Source organism: Ranitomeya variabilis, chromosome 1, assembly GCF_051348905.1.
Source record: "Ranitomeya variabilis isolate aRanVar5 chromosome 1, aRanVar5.hap1, whole genome shotgun sequence".
Lineage (NCBI taxonomy): Eukaryota > Metazoa > Chordata > Amphibia > Anura > Dendrobatidae > Ranitomeya > Ranitomeya variabilis.
The window spans coordinates 891249578-891271904 of NC_135232.1; the positions used below are offsets into that span (position 1 = coordinate 891249578).

General features: G+C 44.8%; 1 protein-coding gene across 1 annotated transcript in view; it reads right to left on the minus strand.

Annotated features, from left to right (window-relative positions):
- Window positions 1-4819: 4819 nt before the first annotated feature.
- Window positions 4820-22327, minus strand: part of MYOZ2 (myozenin 2) — a 151197-nt gene continuing 133689 nt past the window's right edge. The window contains exon 6 of the mRNA XM_077278517.1: window positions 4820-5295. Coding sequence (XP_077134632.1) covers window positions 5061-5295 — 235 coding nt within the window. The 3' untranslated portion in view covers window positions 4820-5060. The remainder of the gene's footprint in view (window positions 5296-22327) is intronic.

Below are 22327 nucleotides of genomic sequence, written 5' to 3' on the forward strand. Positions count from 1 at the left end.
AGAAAAATGGCGAAACCAAAGTAGCGGAACTAGCCCGATTATTAAGGGCAAACTCAGCCAACGGCAAGAAGGTCACCCAATCATCCTGATCTGCAGAAACAAAACACCTCAAATAAGCCTCCAGAGTCTGATTAGTTCGCTCCGTTTGTCCATTAGTCTGAGGATGAAAGGCAGACGAAAACGACAGATCAATGCCCATCTTAGCACAAAAGGATCGCCAGAACCTGGAAACAAACTGGGATCCTCTGTCAGACACGATATTCTCAGGAATGCCGTGTAAGCGAACCACATTCTGAAAGAACAAAGGAACCAGATCGGAAGAGGAAGGCAGCTTAGGCAAAGATACCAAATGGACCATCTTGGAAAAGCGATCACATACCACCCAGATGACAGACATGCCCTGAGACACCGGAAGATCTGAAATGAAATCCATGGAAATGTGTGTCCAAGGCCTCTTCGGGACAGGCAAGGGCAAGAGCAACCCGCTGGCACGAGAACAGCAAGGCTTAGCTCGAGCACAAGTCCCACAGGACTGCACAAATGACCGCACATCCCGTGACAAGGAAGGCCACCAGAAGGACCTAGCCACCAAATATCTGGTGCCAAAAATTCCCGGATGCCCTGCCAACACCGAGGAATGAACCTCGGAAATGACTCTGCTGGTCCACTTATCAGGAACAAACAGTCTGTCAGGTGGACAAGAGTCAGGTCTACCAGCCTGAAATCTCTGCAACACACGTCGCAAATCTGGAGAAATGGCTGACAAGATTACTCCCTCTTTAAGAATACCAACTGGTTCTGCGACTCCAGGAGAGTCAGGCACAAAGCTCCTTGAAAGAGCATCAGCCTTCACATTCTTTGAACCTGGTAAATACGAGACCACAAAGTCAAAACGGGAGAAAAACAATGACCAACGGGCCTGTCTAGGATTCAGGCGTTTAGCAGACTCGAGATACATCAGATTTTTGTGATCAGTCAAGACCACCACACGATGCTTAGCACCCTCGAGCCAATGACGCCACTCCTCAAATGCCCACTTCATGGCCAACAACTCCCGATTGCCAACATCATAATTCCGCTCAGCAGGCGAAAACTTCCTAGAGAAAAAAGCACATGGTCTCATTACAGAGCAACCAGGGCCTCTCTGCGACAAAACGGCCCCTGCCCCAATCTCAGAAGCATCCACTTCAACCTGAAAGGGAAGTGAGACATCAGGCTGGCACAAAACAGGCGCCGAAGTAAACCGGCGCTTCAACTCTTGGAAAGCTTCCACGGCTGCAGGAGCCCAGTTAGCAACATCAGAACCTTTCTTGGTCATATCCGTCAAAGGTTTAACAACGCTAGAAAAATTAGCGATAAAACGACGGTAGAAGTTAGCAAAACCCAAGAACTTCTGAAAACTCTTAACTGAGGTGGGTTGAGTCCAATCATGAATAGCTCGGACCTTGACTGGGTCCATCTCCACCGCAGAAGGGGAAAAAATAAAACCCAAAAAGGGAACCTTCTGTACTCCAAAGAGACACTTTGAGCCCTTAACAAACAAAGCATTCTCACGCAAAACCTGAAACACCATGAATTCCCTGACAGCCCCAACTTGACACAGACATTGCCTTCCAATCCAAGACTGGATTATGGGTCTGTAACCATGGCAGACCCAAAACGACCAAATCATGCATTTTATGCAGAACAAGAAAACGAATCACCTCCCGATGTTCAGGAGTCATGCACATGGTTACCTGTGTCCAAAACTGCGGTTTATTTTCCGCCAATGGCGTAGCATCAATACCTCTAAGAGGGATAGGATTTACCAACGGCTCAAGAACAAAACCACAGCGCTTGGCAAATGACAGATCCATAAGACTCAGGGCAGCACCTGAATCCACAAACGCCATAACAGGGTAGGAAGACAATGAGCAAATTAAAGTCACAGACAAAATAAATTTAGGTTGCAAATTACCAATTGCGACTGGGCTAACAACCCTTGTTAGGCGTTTAGAGCATGCTGATATAACATGTGTAGAATCACCACAGTAAAAACACAACCCATTCTGACGTCTATGATTTTTCCGTTCATTTCTAGTCTGAATTCTATCACATTGCATCAAATCAGGTGTTTGTTCAGACAACACCACAAGAGGATTAGATTAGCAGTTTTGCGCTCCCGCAAACGCCGGTCAATTTGAATAGCCAGCGCCATGGAATCATTCAGACTTGTAGGAATGGAGAAACCCACCATCACATTCTTAATGGCTTCAGAAAGGCCATTTCTGAAATTTGCGGCCAGAGCACACTCATTCCACTGAGTAAGCACGGACCATTTCCGAAATTTTTGGCAATACACTTCAGCTTCATCCTGGCCCTGAGAAATAGCCAGCAAGGCTTTTTCTGCCTGAATTTCAAGATTGGGTTCCTCGTAAAGCAATCCGAGCGCCAGAAAAAACGCATCAATATTCGCCAATGCCGGATCTCCTGGCGCTAGCGAGAAAGCCCAATCCTGAGGGTCGCCCCGCAAGAAAGAGATAACAATTTTAACTTGCTGAGCTGAGTCTCCAGACGAACGGGGTCTCAGAGATAGAAACAATTTACAATTATTCCTGAAATTCCTAAACTTAAATCGGTCTCCAGAGAACAGTTCAGGAATAGGTATTTTAGGTTCAGACATTGGACTACTTGTAACAAAATCTTGTATGCCCTGCACACGAGCAGCAAGCTGATCCACACTTGTAATCAAAGTCTGGACATTCATGTCTGCAGCAAGCTTAAGCCACTCAGAGGTAAAGGAGAGGAAGAAAGAGAGGAAAAAAAAAAAAAAACTCAGAATTTCCTTTCTTATTATCCCACTTCTGCAATGCATTAAACATTCAACTTTGGCCTGGCATACTGTTATGACCCCAATGGCAGAGGGTCTCAGAAGTAAATACCAAGTCTGCAAACACAAAAAAACAGCTCATAGGGCAGTGGTAACTGGGCTGACCATATATCTAATCCTAGCACCACAAATAGCAGCAGCCGGGGAATGTGCCTACGTTGGTTCTAGACGTCTCGCGCCAGCCGGAGAACTAACTAACCCTAGAAGGGAAAAGATAGACCTTTCTTGCCTCCAGAGACCCCAAAAGTTGGATACAAGCCCCCAACAAATAATAACGGTGAGGTAAGAAGAAAAGACAAACGTAAGAATGAACTAGATATTTAGCAAAGAGAGGCCCACTGACTAATAGCAGAATATAGTAAGATGACTTATACGATCAGCAAAAACCCTATCAAAATTTCCACGCTGGATATTCAAGAACCCCCGAACCGTCTAACGGCCCGGGGGGAGAATACCAGCCCCCTAGAGCTTCCAGCAAAATCAGGAATCACATTTAGTACAAGCTGGACAAAAAATAAGAGCAATGCAAATAACCAAAAAACAAGAAAGCAGGACTTAGCTTAATTTTGCAAGAACCAGGACCAGCAGACAGGAGCAAACAGAAAGGACTGATTACAACGATGCCAGGCACCAGACTGAGGATTCAGGAAGTTCATATAGCAACACCCCTGGACTAACGACCCAGGTGGGTGCCAAACTGAGGAAAGACAATCCCAGAGTCATATCACTAGTGACCACAAGAGGGAGCCAAAAAAGTCTAATTCACAACACTTCCAGTATACTCGTTACTTGACCCGAGCAGTCTAATGTGCTCTATTCGAGTAACGAGCACCCGAGCACTTTAGTGCTCACTTATCACTACTGATCATACTACTGACATCACCCTGACCGATTTTGATCATTTATTCAAAGAATGGTAAAATCTTACTTCGGGAGGTGGCAATCTTCCGACTGGGAGATACCTCGGAATGCCGCATTAGGCGGCCAATATCATCCCTCTTACTATCTTCATTCATGGCAAAAACCCCACCTGCCCTTCCTTAGGTACTCCCATGCTAGACACATAGCTTGGTGGTTCTCCACTTATGACTCTTCTCTTTTGCCCACAATCAAGAAAATGCTAGAAGACGTCTCATTACTGTAATGAAAATACAAAGCTGCACTCTGGATTGTTTAGAATGGTACATCGAGAAAATTGGAACTGCAGTACTGCCATAGAACATTAGTTAAGTGCACATAAATTGGCCAATGTATATGAGCCCAACAGCAACATCAATGCGTACCTCATAGTTGGGTCCTAACTATGCTAAGTACCTTCTTTTTACTGTAAATTTTCCTATAACAATATTGTATTTCCAATTTTCCAAAATTCCACATGTACATAATATAGCACTTAACCGATGTTCTATGGCAGTAATAAAGTTCCAATTTTCTAGATTTACCATTCTGAACTATCCAGAGTGCAGCTTTGTATTTTCTTAGCATTGTTATGTTAGCTGGCACCTGTTCACACTAGTTGGGATGTGCTGGTCAGTTTTTCTGTTCATTACTCTAATGGTCCCAACCCACAGGGGAAATGTGAGGCCAGTATTCACTCCTAATAGTGATAACAACTTGTTACTGAGTGTTAGGAATGTTTCCATTCAGAAATGGGTTTTCTTCTTGAGATTCCCAAATCTTTAATTTTTTTTTCTGTTGGCTATACTGGTGAAATGTATTGCAAATACAGACGATGATACAAGTATTTTACAGTGTATGTAGAAACTGCTTATTTCCTTCAAATAAACCTACAAAAATAATGTCGCTAAAAAGAAACTTGGTTGAAACGTTTCCAACTACATGTTCCTAGGACTGATCCTGTTATACATTTCTTGGTTTGTATGTTAAGGTCATCTAATGTTTAACAACTCAATATGATTTACTTGTAAATTATAGACTCATAATCAAGAGTGAATTTACTGTTGTGGTTTATTGATTACATTTCAACAAGTAATGATTCAGCTGAGACCGCAGCTCACCAATAAACTACTGAAATAACCTGAACATACCAGTTAAAAAAATGAAACATGATACATTCTGATAAGCTGCCATTTACTTGCTCAGCATACCGTAATAAAATATTAATCTGAAACATCCACAACTAGGCTACTGTACATGGGAATAAAGCATTTCAGTGATGGACTTCACATATTTATAAATCATCAGATTCTGGGACATCAGGATTGAAGATGATATCAGAGGAGATTATAATGTGAGGGTTTTCAGATGACCACCCTTGAGGTGTTCGGTTAAAGGACTTTCTTGCCCTGATGGGGTCTATATTCATATCAAATGGAAGTGTGTTGATAGAAAGCAGGTCAAAATCTGGGATCTTGAAAGTGATCATCTTGGATGCTTTATCAAATCCTCCAAAAGGAGTTGCCGCTCTGGGAATAAAACAGAAAAACCTCTATATAAATGCTTATTTATAATAAGAGACACTTATAGGAAAAATAGAGAAGCATTTAAGGGATTCTATAGCTTTGACGAAACATTTAAAGGGTTCTATAGCTTTGACAACCTCTGATCAAATATTGAGACACTGAACCAAAATGGTGTGTTCTGTGACAAATCCTCCCCAAAATCAGAGCACTTAAGATAGGGAGCCATTGCATAAATGTCTATATTTTTTACAACAGTAGAACTCTCATGCAGTTAATCTTTTATAGTGTAAAGAGATTCCTCTTAATCATGGGGGTCTGACTAGGGATGAGCGAATATATTCGTTAGGAGTCAGTACTCGGCGAGTAATTCGATACTCACGGTACTTGAATCCTAGAGAGTATTTCACTACTCGCCTCGCATTATTCCTTTCTCCCACCCAGCATTAGCCAATCACAGTAATGCCACAGCCTTCTTGGTTGTGGGCAGCATTACTGTGATTGGCTGGCTGCGCAGCATCATAGATAAGTCATCATAGTAAGCTATGAGTCATAGGCTCTATACATGCCCTGTCGTCGCCATTTTCTGTACATTGCATCCAGAACACAGCTAGTGCTAGCGTAGGGAGAGTGTGAGCAGCTGCTAGGGAGAGTTGTGCTTTGGAAAATTGTCCAGAAACCATCTAAACAAAAACACAAAAGCTCTTGTGAGACCTATTCTAGTAGTAGGTGACTGAAGTAGTGCAGGGAGATAGGCAGGAGAGTTACAGTACATACATAGTACCTCAATATCTCAGCTCTTGCTGAAAGTACTGTATAAGGTCAGGGAGTAGTGATGGTTTCCCCAGCTATTTTTGGGGTCACATTTACCCCTGCAGGCCATTTTTTTTGCTCTTGTGGTGCTGTTTGCACACCTAATAGCACGCATGTTACCACACAACTGACACGCAGCCAGCTCTGTTGTCTTCTGTTGTGACTGGCGAGCAAAATATTCGGTGTTAAACTCGGGTCAATTTTTTTGCCTTTACGGTGCTGCTTGAACACCGTGTAACACGCACATTACTGCACAACTGACATGCATCCAGCTCCGTTGTCTTCTGTGGTGACTGGCGAGCAAAATTGACTCAGGTCAATTTTTTTTACATTGCAGACAGTCCTCCTGTTTGCAAAACATAAAGAAGTACTAGGCTGTAGTGCTACCTTCCACAAAGCACAAACTGCTCCTTGTTCCCCAATATCTGCATCTGAACATTTGCAACTATGTCACAAAAACCCCAAAATTCCAAAAAAGCCTGTTGTGAAGGGACAGGGACGTGGACGTGGGCCTGGGGTAGTCAGTGGTGCCCGACAAGGCGCTGAGTCTGGGAGACAGAAGAAAGTTGATGCATTTATGTTCCTGGCGAAAATTCCCAGTCTGGAAAGTAAACGTGTCTGGAAGCCAGAAGAGCAAGAGCAGATACTATCTTGGATGGCAGATAAGGCCTCAATGAAATTTTCTAGTAGCACCCAGTCCTCCACGACCACACAGTCTACTGTCGATACACAGAACACTGGGTCATCCAATCTTCAATCTGTTCCTACTTCCTCCCGCCCTCAGCAGTCACAGAAAACATTTGACCCCATGCTTGGCCACTCCGATGATCTGTTTGGTACATATGATCCTTTGGTTGCCTCTGGCCTCTCAATGCGCAATATTGAAGAGGAACGTGAGGAGTTATCGTCTGTTCCTGGTCAAATATTTGAAAACCCATGGACAGAAGAAAGCCACTTTCAGCTACATGATATACCGGCTCAAGAGGTGGAGGCTGATGATGATGAGACACAGTTGCCATTTGGCCAGCTGACAATATCAACACGGAAGGAGGATGACATGGACAATGAGGTGGTCGATGATGAGTCCACTGATCCGACCTGGACCGTTGGTACGCATAGCCAACACAGCAGCACTGAGGAAGAAGGTGGATACGTAGCACCAACAAAGGCACCAAGGGCTACTAGTTTGAGCAGAGTGCGAAGTGTGTCAACGGTTGCCAAGAGCAATCCCTCTGTGCCCCAAGTCAAAGCAAGGGGGAGTTCATCCTCTGTCTGGAATTTTTTTTCAGATAGTACTCCTGAACCAAACATTGTCATCTGTAGCATCTGCCATATGAAGCTGAGCAGAGGCCAGGACAAAGGCAACCAGAGCACCACCAGTATGCGTAAACACATGGCAGCCAAGCACCCTAGTCAGTGGGTGGAACAACAGAGTACCAAATCAGTGTCTGCGGGTCAAACCACTGCCATGTCGCCTGTGATCCGTCCTGCTGGCCAGGAAGCAGGTGCTCATACCTCCTGCTCACAAGCTGCGGTTGCAGAGATACAGGACACAACGATCCCATCCACTTGTTTGTCCCAGTTGTCCGTGCCCCAGATCTATGAAAGGAAGCGTAAATACCAACCCACGCACCCGCAAGCACAAATACTAAACGCGCACATTGCCAAGTTGCTAGCCATGGAGATCTTGCCATTTAGGCTTGTGTGGTTCCAAAACCTCTGTTCCTAGCCGGCACTATTTTTCCCAGTGTGCCGTCCCTGCGTTACACCAGCACATGTTAAACAATCTAAAGCATGCTCTCACCAACGCCATAACCGGGAAGGTCCACCTAACAACAGACATGTGGACAAGTAGTTGTGGACAGGATTTATACATTTCTGTCATGACTCATGACACACAGGCTGAACCTGGTGGAGGGTGGGACAAAGTCCCAAACTGGAATATCACTTATCCTACCCAGGCCACATATAGCAGGCCAAATTTCAGTCATGGTCATTCATCATCATATACATCAAGTCTCTCCTCTTCCTCCTCCTCCTCTGCCTCCTCATCCTATGCTGAATTACCCTCCACATCACTCCCAAGTTGGGAACTGTGCAGCAGCGCATCGGCAAAGCAGCAACATGCTCTGCTGAAGCTGACCTGTTTAGGTTAAACACCACACACTGCAGCAGAGCTGTGGCAAGGAATAAAACAACAGACCGTTCAGTGGCTCTCCCCACTGCAACTCGAACCCTGTCTGGTGGTCTGTGATAATGGATGTAACCTTTAAATTAAAGCTCGGGAAGCTGGTACACATGCCATGCATGGCTCAAGTGCTGAACCTAGTGGTTCAGAAATGTATAAAAACATACCCTGACTTTCCGTACCTAGATTTCACACTGGGTGATCCTACCCAGCCCAGCCAATATCATGATGAGGTAAGATTGGGGGATGAAGATGAGGAAGATGAGGAGGGAGAGGAATTATTTTTATGGAATTCCGACAGGACCCATGATGCTACAGAGGGGACTCCCTACCCTAGCTTCAGGTCCAGCATGGGAGGGCTGGAGAGGTGGAGGTGGAGGTGGAGGAGGAGGAGAGTCAGTGTAAGGAGAGGATGGGTATTGTTCCTCCTTCTGGGGCCACAGAAAATTTGCCTCATTGCAGCTTGGCACACATGGCACAGTTCATATCTAATTGTCTGTCCCAATACCCTTGCGTGATCCACATTTTCAACAGCAACCTATACTGGTTGGCCACTTTTCTAGACCCACGGTAAAAGGACACATTTCCTTCGCTACTGTTGCAGTCACCAAGGGGTTTCACAATTGAATCCATCAAGAGGGCCGTTGTCGATCATTTGATGACAAAATCAGACTCAGACACCGCTGGTAGCAGAGGTACCAGCTCTTTGCAACAGCATGCATTAATGGAGAGAGACATGCCCAGCAGGTCCAAAAGAGGTGGGGGGAAAATGTCCACAAACTGGGCCATCTTAAATAAACCGGTTCATCAGCAAGGGCTATGTGGACCGGTAATAATGTCAAGGAGGCAGAAGTTGAACAACATGATCAACGAGTATCTGTGACCATACCTGCGTCCTTCCTGACACTTCGGTTCCATTTAATTACCGGGTATCCAAGCTGCACAGTTGGCCAGTCCTTTCCTTATATGCTTTGGAGGTGCTGGCCTGCCCTGCTGCTAGTGTGGTGTCAGAGCATGTTTTCAGTGCTGCTGGGGCGATCATCACAGAAACACGCACACGGCTGACTACAGAGAATGCAGACAGCCTTTTCCTCAGGCCCCCAGACCGCTTTGTAGGGTCCAGCATAAAATTACTCGCATTTCCCATTGACTTGCATTGGACTTGCTATTCGTTACGAATACCCGAGTATTAAGACCTACTCGTTACGAGTATAGCGAGACCGAATATTTCACTACTCGCTCATCCCTAGGTCTGACTTTTTGGACCACAACCAATGGCTAGAACGAGGGGGGCTGCAACTAGTTACTCCCATTCAAGTGGAGTTCATTGAGTTGCAACAATGTTCTAAGAAATTAAAAGGACAAATTCTGTTGGTTATTGATGAGGTCCAACAGTTGGTATCCATCAGTATGAAATTTACTGCACATCCTAGTCAGGGCTGGCATTAGGGGCAGGCAACTAGGCATTTGCTCATTTGCTTAGGGTCCCCACTACCCCAGGGCCCCCCAGCCGGTGTCGTGCCTAATAGTGGCACACCACGCAGTCGCTATGGGGCTTGTGAGTCAGGAGGGCCCTGTGCCAGTGCAGTATCTGCCTCCCCTCCACATCGCACATTCAACTGTATCGACATCATAGATCATAGATGCCAATACAGTTGAAATTAATGATGGAGGAGAGCGCGTCAGGTGACATTCCCTCTCCCATCATTTCCCTCTCTGCTTCTGACGCAAGTGGGTGCGATGACGTCACTTCATCATGCGCCAAGCTCTGCCAAACAGTGAAGTTGCAGAGTAAATATGCTGCAAAGACCGGAGCAGTGTGGGAGCGGGGAGAGGTGAGTATATATTTATTTTTAAATCAGTGAGTCCATGGTGGACATAATATTGGAGTAATATAGCATATATGCTATATATATTAATATAGCATAGTAGCATTATACTATTTGAGGCTGCTTTATACCATATTGGGGCAGCATTATACTTTATGGGGCTGCATTAAACTATTTGAGGCTGCATTATACTTTATGAAGCTGAATTATATTCTATGTGGCTGAGCTATACTCTACGTGGCTGTTTTATACTCTATGGGGCTGCATTATACTCTGTGGGGGCTGTGTAATACTCTATGGGGGCTGCGTTATACTCTATGGGGACTGCATTATACACTATGAGGGTTGCATTATACTCTATTAAGGACTATGGGGAATGCATTATACTATGTGTACTATATGGGGCTGCATTATACTTTATACTCTATTAAGGACTATGGGGAATGCATTATACTATGAGTACTATATGGGGCTGCATTATACTTTACCAAGGACTATTGGGAGTGCATTACACTATATGGGGGCTGCATTATACTGTAGAGTATTGTGGAGAATGTATCATACTATATGAAGGACTGTGAGGTGCATTATACCATGGAGAGTGCATTATACAATATGGAGGACTATGGGATGCATTATAAAATATGGAGGGCTATGGGTTGAATTATACTATAATGAGGACTCTGGGGAGCGTATTATGCTGTATGTAGGACTATGGGGTGCATTATACTATATGGAAGACTATTGGGTGCACTATACTATATGGAATGGAGGACTATGGGGCGTGGATTATAATATATGGAGGACTAATGGGAGTGCATTATACTTATACTATTTGGAGGATGATGCTGTGTGTATTACACTATATGGAGGACTATGGGGCACATTATGCTATGTGGAAAACTATGGGGAACATTGTACTATATGGAGGACTATGGGGGCGCATTATACTATATGGAGGACTATGGGGGTGCATTATACAATTAAAAGGACTATGGGATGAAGTATAATATATTGAGGACTATGGGGATCGTATTATACTATATGGAGGACTATAGGAAATGCATTATACTGTATGGAGGAATATGGGATGCATTATAAAATATGGAGGGCTATGGGTTGAATTATACTATAATGAGGACTCTGGGGAGCGTATTATGCTGTATGTAGGACTATGGGGTGCATTATACTATATGGAAGACAATTGGGTGCATTATACTATATGGAGGGCTATGGGATGGAGGGCTATGGAGAGTGGATTATACTATATGGAGGACTATGAGGAGTGCATTATACTATAAGGAGGATGATGTGGTGTGCAGTACACTATAAGTCGGACTATGAGACACATTGTACTATGTGGAGGACTATGGGGCACATTATACTATATGAAGGACTATGGGGTGTGGATTATACTATATGGAGGACTATGGGGTGCATTATACTAGAAGAGCAAAATGCTGCCTATTCATCGAGTCATTGAATTGTTTATGCGGGAACAGAAATCATTGTTCTCGTCAGCACATCGCCTGGTGAAAACTGTAGATGTGCTGCTGCTAACATGATACTATATGGGGAAAGATTGATCTACTAGTGATCGTTCTGCCCCCATTTTTCTTTTTCAGCTGGTGTAAAGAGGCCGGGAGACAAGCATCGAACGACTTCAATATTGTTGATCATTGTTGTTTAATGGCCTGAACTCAGCCCATGTAATTACAACCGAAATGTTCTTGTATGATGGTGCAATATGTCAGCATTTGGGACCCCACTTTAAACTTTTGCCCAGGGCCCCACTTTTTCTAAAACCAGCCCAGATCCCAGTAAGGCTAGGTTCACACACATACAGTGTTTTGTTTGAGCTTTGATGGGATATCCATTGGAATCCCGGTGTTTCAGAGATTTTAACAAACTCCCTAATTTAGTGCTCTACAGAGAGAACAGTGTGTTCCAACCTGTATTAATTGACTATAGCGGGAAAACCCCTTATAGCGCTAGCAGTCAGGTAACATAATTCACCCTTTTATCACTGATCTTATCTTCATCTGATGTTACCATTGCAATAATGGCTAAGTTAATACAGGAATGGTTTAAAGTCGTGTCATCCAAACCAATGAAGATTTTATTTGTGCCATCCAAGATACTCAGTCATATTAAATTCACAGGTTTTGCTGCATCAAGACCAAGAATGGGATATGCAATGAAAGAAAAATAACTGTATAAAAGCAATGTAGACATGCATATACATGATATATCTTGAACTGTTAGTCCGATATTTCCAGCTTTTGTGTATTTGATTAAATTAATGAAAACATTCATGCCTGTTACCAGCATTATAGAAAATCAACACAATTTAGTGATGATCCCTATTCAGGTATGTTATGGTACAGCCAGACCAAGGGCAGTGATACAGCATGCTGCCCTGTTTTATAAATTGATTATTAAATGGAATCTGTCAGCAGCTTTTTGAAATGCAATCAGAGAGCACTATGACAGTATGATGTAGGGGCAGAGATTCCAGTGATTTGTCATTTACTGGGTTGCTTGTTGCAATTTCAATACAATCAGTGTTTTATCAGCAGGAGATGATCACTAGATGACTAGTTGTCTGGTGCCATGTAGTCCTCCTGCTGTGTATAACCCCGCCCCCACTACTGATTGGCAGCTGTCTCTCTATGCATAAAATGCAAAGAAAGTTGCCAATCAGTGGTGTGGGCGGGGTTATACAGAGGTCAGCATTCAGAGAACTGGTAGATCTGCATAAGACAAAACAATGATTTTAAGAAAACTGAACCAAGCAGACCAGTAAGTGCAATCAGGGTCTCTGCTCCTATATAAAGCTGCTCTTAGGTTATATACCAAAAACCTGATGACAAATTCCCTTTAAATGGTGCATGATTTTGCAGGGAACGAGCTAGTACAATTAACCACATGGTTTTGCTGGTGAAAGGGCTATTCTCCTGCCAAATCATGTGCTTGTTTATCAGTTAGCTGCATGGCACTGCTGTAGGTGCAGCTCTATCTGGTCTTATCCTAAGAAGCCTGCAACTATATCATTATGGTATGAACATTTTATCACTTTCATATAATCATTAAAAAAATAATGTTTCATAGTATCCAGTGTGAGTAAAGAAAAAAAAACAATTTGCCATGTCTTTTTTATTACTTTAATCTCATAATACAGTGTTTGAGAGTATTTACCTACAATATATTACTGTCCACAGGAAGCCACGACACTATAGGCGCAGTCAGATGGTCATATAACATGGACGACGATTGCAATACAATGCTTGGACTGGCTGGTGGCTCTCCTGACCGGAGCGTAACAACATGCATTTCTATGCAGCTGTCACTCTTGGGTCGGGAGAGCTGCCAGCCAGTCCGTGCATTGCGAAGCGATCATGGTCCATGTTATACGGCCATCTGACTGTGCCCTAACACAGATGCAACAAAACCTTAAAGAAATGATCATCATGCAGTAATCACCTTGTAGATTTGTTATGCTCTTCTTTTGCTTAAAGGGGATGTCCAGTGAAAACAACCCATCAACTATCCCCAGGCTAGGTGATAACTTTCTGATCAGTCGGCGTCCCACCACTCTTGTATTTAAGGTTTTGGTGAGACCATATACTACATTAGAAAATTACCCCAAGGGGCAAAAGGACCCTATTTTAGGGATCATAAATAAAATTTGACTTTATTATTTAAATTAATAGCATTTGAATATAAATATATTTTAATAACGCTCTAGAGTCATAAAAAGGGGAGGAGGGAATAGGGTGTGCAGAAAGCAGCTGGCAGATCCACGAGTTCTGTGTGAAAACCCATAATAGAGGAATAGCTAGTAAAAAAGTGGTAGATGCTGTCATGCTAAACAGATGGTGAGCACCGTGGAATAAAGAATATGCTAACTTGAAGCTTTAAAAACTAATTGATAGATAAAAGAATATGGCAATAAACCTATGTTACATTGTCTCTTAGTAAACATAGATTATGCAGCTTTGGTTAGAATAGGTAGATAAGATAGTTAATACTGGTTGCTTATAACTTAGTGCCAGAATCCCTTAATTGGTGGTAGGTCGGGGTCACACTTGCGAGTGCAATGCGAGAAGCTCGCACGAGTCTCTCACATCAATACCTGGCACTGCCACCGGCACTTGGACTGGAGCGTGCGGCTGCATGTATTTCTATGAAGCTGAAAGCTCCAGGCCCCAGTGCCAGCGGCAGTGCCGGGTATTGATGCGCGAGTTTCTCGCATTGCACTCGCCAGTGTGACCCCGGCCATAGAGATAATATGATAGTCACATCTAACAGATACAGTAGACCTGTCACTGATACCAAATTACATATATATCAACTGAGTAATATAACTTGTGTCACATGGACTTATAGTTAGTAGAGGTTTCTCGTTGTGGTCTCTCCAAAAAATGCTCCCGTCTTCCTGTGTGCGAGGGTACGTGTGAGGGTATGTGCCCATGATTAGTAATTGCTGTGGGTTAAATGCTGTGTACTTATGCAGCGTCCTCATCTTACAGCATAGTGGATGGGATTTCAAGAAATAACATGTCCAATATGTGTCCACAGACTCCTGCGGCTCACCCGTGGAGACGGACTTGCGGTGTGTCTCTCCAGACTGCAGCATGTCAATTTCTCTTGTGGTGACGCATGTCTATGTAACAGAAATCTCACCCATAGAATGTATTGGACGTGGTGAATCCCAGCGGTTCAGTGAACAAATGCGGAGTTACCTGAGTTCAATAGATGGCAGCGCTTTGTGCACAGTGAACATGTGCTGCATCCAAAGCGCTGCTAGCTCTGGATCGTGTGCACCCGGCCTTAACAGTCTGGGGTCCTGGAGTAGTTAAATGCGGGTATAATGCTAAAAACCTCCTGGAAAGTCAGTTTACTGTCTGTTTTGATAGAAGATTTTATCTGTCTAGAAACTATTTCCTCATCTGTCAAGACATCACTCTGGATTTAAATTTCCCCCACTATGCCATGGTGAGCTAGGATAGATAGATAGATAGATAGATAGATAGATAGATAGATAGATAGATAGATAGATAGATAGATAGATAGATATGGGATAGACAGATAGATACTGTAAGTGTCATTATTATAATTATTTTCCAAATTGATATTAATGTGCAAACATATTATATTTTATATATTATGGGAAACAAATGTGGAAAAATAAGTATAATTTGAACATAATCTTGCTACTAAGTTCAGCACTAATATTTCAGATCTGATATTCCTCCTGCCAAATCTTCACTTCTCTCCATGAGTCAGTCTGGAAGTGACGTCACAGCATCTAATACTTATTTCCAGCAGCTGTTCATCAGACCTTGTTATTCTTTGATAATCTCACATGTTAGAGACCTGGGAAATGGTTGAAAAATGTTGCAGCTCTACAGTACATCAGATTGTTAACAGTGGAAATAAGTGGAATTAATAATAACTATGTTTGGATATTAAAGCATTAGTATGCGGCATAACATTACTATGGTCAACATTATAGCCAGTCAGCGCATGAGTAAAGACGCGTAAAGGGGTTGTTCCCTTTCAATGAAATCTCTCCTCTGCCTGCAGTTTGCTATTAAAAACAAACTGTGTCATACTCACCTTCCCCGGGTCCACCAGTGAGTCTCCGCCATTGTTCCCGGTATCTGGCACAGCAGCTCTCTTCTAGAGCCACTGAGCTCACGGATTGGCTGTCGCTCTGTCTGTGGACCCAGTAAAGCTGCCTAAAGCAAACTGCAGCCAGAGGAGAAATTTAGCTAAAAGGGAACAACCCCTTTAAAGGACATAGGGATTGTTCTGGAGGTTACTGAATATTGGGTGGAACACGAAACACCGTACATTGGTAGCTAGTGCCAGGTACTGCACATTATCTACTATTAAAGTCACATTAAGAGGATAATCACCAGTTAAGTACCAGTCCAGCTTGCAGCAGAGTTTTCTTTTGATGTGTAACAGTCTATTTAAAGAGGTATACCTAATATTCCTTACAGGGAGCCTGCTATGTGACAAGAAGTCTATTAGCCTGCAGATATGGGGTTAATCTGAAGATTTATAGCGTTCTGATTAGTGATGAGCGAATATACTCGTTATTCGAGATTTCCCGAGCACGCTCGGGTGTCCTCCGAGTATTTTTCAGTTCTCAGAGATTTAGTTTTCATCGCCTCCGCTGAATGATTTACAGCTACTAGCCAGCATAAGTACATGTGGGGGTTGCTAGGGAATCCCCACATGTAATCAAGCAGGCTAGTAGCTGTAAATCATTCAGCTGCGGCGAAAAAAACTAAATCTCCGAGTACTAAAAAATTCTCGGAGCACACCCGAGCATGCTGGAGAAATCTCAAGTAACGAGTATATTCGCTCATCACTAGTTCTGATACCATGGGGCCACCACACTGAAAGCACAGACACCAGGAGGAAATTAACTTTGTTCCTCCCAGCAGCCTCTGGCTTTCAGCTAGCTCCATAGTGCATCAGTGCCGAGCCGGCTGTCAGTCAGTATCGGGCCGGCTGTCAGTCAGTGCCAGTGACGTATTTACTGCCTCCATTCACAATATACTGAGTGGTGACTTAAGCCGCGCCGGCTGCACCTCTATAACTGGAAGCCCGAGGCTGTCAGAAGGAATAAAGTTAATTTCCTCCCGGCAGTGGGGCTTTCAGTGCATCAGAACGCTATTGACCTGCAGTTTAACCCCATATCTGGAGGTTAATAGCATTTTTTCCACATGACAGGTTCCCTTTAACATTGTTATCATGGGAACCTGCCCTCCTTTTTACTCTATAGAGTGTTAGGGCTGGCGGAACGCACTGAGTAAATATAGAGATAGTATAGGTGTGTTCGCTGCCCGGGGTCCACCATGCAGGAGTGGAACCTGCTGCTAGTAAATGGTGGCACTATATGGCAGTACTACACCTGAATAGACACGGGTAACGTCACCCGGTCTGTATAAGAGCGAACTCTGTTGCTTCACAGAGTCGCCGGGATTAAAGATAACGCTGTGCCCTGTTAGCATTCCCAGGGCGCAGCAAATGGATACTAGTGGGATCCCTGCATTTCACCCCCACTATGCTGGTGGTTGATCCCGCTCTGACCCTCGGTGGCTTTTGAGCCCGTGCCTGAGGATGATGCCCTGAGTCAGATGCTGGGATCAAACGGGAGTTCCCACCCTACACGGATTGTCAGGAGACGCTAAAGAAAGCCACACAGAGTGCGTACAGTACCGCAGCAGCGGTCACTGCAGGATAGACGCAGTATATTTTGTACCTGGTGCAGGACGGCACTATCTGGCACTAGACAGCTACAACACTCGCGAGCATTCAACAACTCTAGGGATGGGAATGATTCGGAGCTTTCACCAGAAAAGGCATACATCCACACACAAATACAGATTTATACTAGCGCATGGCCGTGCGGCCATGCAAACCTTTTATAGCTGTAGCACTCAAGGACCTTCCTAGTGGACCAATAGGAGCTGCTACAGGACCTGAGCGTGTGACCCCCGACCTCCAGTGGGAGGTCGTCCTGTGGGCATGCTCAGTATGGGAAAAGCAGGACTTAGTCCCTGAACCGCCTGCTCGCTGCTGATCAGTACTGGCTTCAAAGGCAGAGCCTGGAAAGGCAGCAGTAACCAAGTGCACAGTACCAGCCTGAGCCAGACGCTGGGACCGACGTCTCCGCTGAGCAGGCTCCACTGCGGCTGGAGGAGAATTCCCCCCTGTGCAGTGGCGGGAACTCAACTCCTAACATAGAGCAATTGAGTTTACTCACTGTGGATAGAACTGGTTCCTTCAAGAGAATGGAGCTGTGATACAGTGCACTATTGTGCAAGGAAAGACTGAGATGGTAAACCCCTCATCAACCTGTGACATAAATTATGGTCACAGGTTGAGTTCAATGTGTATAGAGCAGACTGAGAAATGGAACCTGGTCCATACCAGGCAGACGCTGACTGTGTTACACAGCTGGTATCTGCCTGCTATTTAAATCATTTACATGCTGATGTCAATCACTGAAGGCAGCATTTAAATGACATGCTTGACAGTGCTGTCTCCCATTGGCTCATGTCAGTATATTGTATGAGCAATCGAGTGATCGCAGGTTCAAGTCCCATAAGAATATGTTCACTCTCAACTTTAGAAAACATTTCTTTATTGCTGTAGTTTTTGGGGGACTTTTTCATGATCTGAAGTGTTCTTTGCAGCCATTCTGACTTGACATTGTCTATGGTAGTTTGAAGGAGTTTCCCTCAGGATCTGCTTTCAAAAACTGACAAGTGATTTCTTTTTTCCACCTGCTTTTCAAAATCTTTTCAGGAATAAAACTTCTCAAACAACTGCTTACATGAATAGCATAGTACATTTCCCATAGAAATTCATTGGAAAAGTTTTCCAAGAGTTTTTGAAGCAGTTTTGAGGAAAATTATCATGTCTGGAAAAGATCGATCTATCAAAGTATAACATTATTTAAACAATATGGTAAACACACACAAAAATTGAAATGCCAATATTGCTATTTTTTGTCTTCGTATTCTCCCTAAAAATGCAATAAAACCCCATCTCATATTGATGACCTATCCAGTGGATACATTATTATTATTATTATTATTATTATTTATTTATATAGCACCATTAATTCCATGGTGCTGTACATGAGAAAGGGGTTACATACAGGGTTATAGATATCATTTACAGTAAACAGGTTTACAGTGACACACTGGTACAGAGGGGAGAGGACCCTGTCCTTGCGGACTTACATTCTATGGGATAGTAGGGAAGAGACAGAAGGTAGGGGTGAGGCGGCGGCGGCTCTGGCGGTGGTGAGGCAGCGGCTTGGTTATTGTAGGCTGTAGGCTTTCCTGAAGAGATGGGTTTTCAGGTTCCGTCTGAAGGATCCGAGGGTGGTGGATAATCAGACATGTTGAGGCATGGAATTCCAGAGGATGGGGGATATTCGAGAGAAATCTTGGAGGCGATTGTGTGAGGAACGAATAAGTGTGGAGGAGAGTAGGAGGTCTTGGGATGAACGAAGATTACGTGAGGGAAGATAGTGGGAGATTAGTTCAGAGATATAGGGAGGGGACAGGTTGTGGATGGCTTTGTAGATCAGTGTTAGTAGTTTGAACTGGATTCGTTGGGGGATTGGGAGCCAGTGGAGGGATTTGCAGAGGGGAGAAGCAGGGGAGTAGCGAGGAGAGAGGTGGATTAGGCGGGCAGCAGAGTTGAGGACAGACTGGATTGGTGCAATAGAGTTAGTGGGGAGGCCACAGAGGAGGGTGTTGCAGTAATCGAGGCGGGAGATGATGAGAGCATGCACAAGAGTTTTGGTAGATTGTGGGCTGAGGAAGGAACGGATTCTGGCAATATTTTTGAGTTGGAGGTGACAGGAGGTGGCAAGAGCTTGGACGTGAGGTTTGAAGGACAGGGCAGAGTCAAGAGTTACCCCGAGGCAGCGGATTTCAGGAGCGGGAGAGAGCGTGGTGCCGTTTACCATAATAGATAGATTGGGTAGGGGGGATACGTGAGGTGGGGGAAAGATGATGAATTCAGTTTTGTCTACATTGAGTTTTAGGAAGCGAGAGGTGAAGAAGGAGGATATGGCTGACAGACACTTCGGGATTCTGGACAGCAGGGAGGTGACATCTGGGCCAGAGAGGTAGATCTGAGTGTCGTCTGCATACAGGTGGTACTGGAAGCCATGGGACTTTATGAGTTGTCCTAGGCCAAGGGTATAGATGGAAAAAAGTAGGGGTCCTAGGACAGAGCCTTGAGGGACTCCAACAGAGAGAGAGCAGGATGGGGAGGTAGTGTGAGAATGGGAAACGCTAAATGTGCTGTTGGATAGGTATGAGGCAATCCAGGACAGGGCGAGGTCTTTGATGCCAAGGGAAGAAAGAATCTGTAGCAGTAGGCAGTGATCGACTGTGTCGAAAGCAGAGGATAGGTCAAGAAGGAGGAGGACGGAGAACTGTCTGTTAGCTTTGGCTGTGACTAGGTCATTAGTAATTTTTGTCAGGGCAGTTTCGGTGGAGTGCTGGGGCCGGAAGCCAGATTGGAGGTTGTCAAGGAGAGAGTTAGATGAGAGGTGGGAGGAAAGTTGACCATGGACATGCTACTCAAGGAGTTTTGAAGCAAACGGGAGCAGTGATATGGGGCGATAGCTGGGCATAGCAGTTGGGTCAAGGTTAGTTTTTTTGAGGATGGGTGTGATGGTGGCATGTTTGAAGGCAGAGGGGAAGGTACCAGAAGAGAGCGATAGGTTGAAGAGATGGGTTAGGGCTGGAATAAGCGTGTTAGTGAGGTTGGGGAGCAGGTGGGAAGGCATGGGGTCAAGTGCACAGGTGGTGAGGTATGATTTGGAAAAGAGGCGAGTAAGCTCTCCTTCAGTGATGTTGGAGAGGGAGGTTATTAGGGAAGGGCAGAGGTCTGGTATATGGAGTGGTTGGGGTGGTGGACAAGTAAAGGTTTGCCTTGTTTGGTCGATCTTCTTTTTGAAGTAGGTGGCAAAGTCCTCGGAAGAGATGAAGGGAGTTGGAGGTGGCAGTGGTGGGCGGAGGAGAGAGTTAAATGTGCTGAACAGTTGTTTTGGGTTGTAGGATAGTGAAGATACAAGGTTAGTGAAATAGGTCTGTTTAGCAGAGGTGAGGGCTGATTTGAAGTCAAATGTAGCTTGTTTGAAGGCAGTGAAGTCGTCTGGCAGGCGTGTTTTCTTCCAACGCCGCTCCACAACCCTGGATGCTTGTCGAAGTTTTTTTGTGACATTGTTATGCCAAGGTTGCCTATTGGTTTGTCGCACTGTGCCATGCATGAGAGGGGCGACTGAGTCTATGGCTGATGTGAGGGTGGAGTTATAGAAAGCAGTGGCGCTGTCCGTGTCGTGCAGTGAAGATATGGAGGACAGGGGTAGGAGAGAGTCTGAGAGTCTGTGAGTGTCTAGATGTGCGAGGTTTCTGCGAGGATGTGGTAATGGCTGGACATGGGGGGCAGGTGAGGAGGACAGGGATGAGAAGGGTGGTTAGATAGGGGGAAGGGAGAGGTTGTGAGATTAGATAAGGAACAAAGGCGGGTGAAGATGAGGTCTAGTGTATGTCCGTCTGTGTGGGTTGCTGTGGTGGACCAATGGGTGAATCCAAAGGATGAAGTAAGGGCCAGTAGTTTGGAGGCTGCTGGCTGGTGGGTGTCAGTAGGGATATTAAAGTCACCCATGATGATGGTGGGGATGTCGGCAGACAGAAAGTGAAGGAGCCAGGTGGAGAATTGGTCGATGAAGGCAGGGGCTGAGCCAGGTGGTCGGTATATGACAGCCATTTGGAGATTGGTGGGAGCGTAAATACGGACAGAGTGAACCTCGAAAGAAGGGAGGATAAGGGAGGGTGGGGGTTGGATAGGGATGAAGGAGCAGTTTTTAGGAAGAAGGATACCCACTCCTCCACCATGTCTGTTGCCAGAGCGAGGAGTGTGGGTAAATTGGAGGCCGCCGTAACTCAGTGCTGCAGGCGAGGCTGTGTCAGGGGGTGTCAGCCAGGTCTCAGTGAGGGCCAGGAAGAAAAGGTTGCGAGAAGTGAAGAGATCATGGACCATGTGGAGCTTGTTGCAGACAGAGCGGGCATTCCAAAGTGCCCCAGAGAGGGGAAGCAGTGTGGTGGGGGTCAGTGGCACAGGTTTTAAGTGTGAGGGGTTGCGGTGGTTTCTCATAGTGTAAGAAGGATAGGGTAAGGGGTAGTAATGTATGAGGTGGGGGGCAGGATTGGGGGATGTGTCACCAGCAGTGAGAATAAGCGGAGAAAAGGGAAATAGGTGGGTGAAGGAAAGTGAGGATTAGTGGAGCATGTTAAAGAGCAGGGGAGGAAAAGAAAGGCAAGTAAATGTAGAAGATAGTGATTAGTCTTACCGTCTGGCCGATTTCTGGACTATTTCTGATGACACTTTAAAGATGTCACTTCAAATGATGGCACATCTGACCAAGGCCATATCTGACCAGTACCATGCAACTTATACCATTTGAAGAGTCCATGAAATGAATCCAGGTGGGAGAGGAAGAGGGTGGAGAAAGGAGGTGGGGAAGAGTTCCCAGCAGGGAGCAATTCACAGATTGCAGTTAATAGTACATTTGATTAGCATCAAGGTTGGTGAAGGATAGGATAAGACGGGTGGATAGAGCTAGGTGTGAGGAACATGTGCATATCAATACACA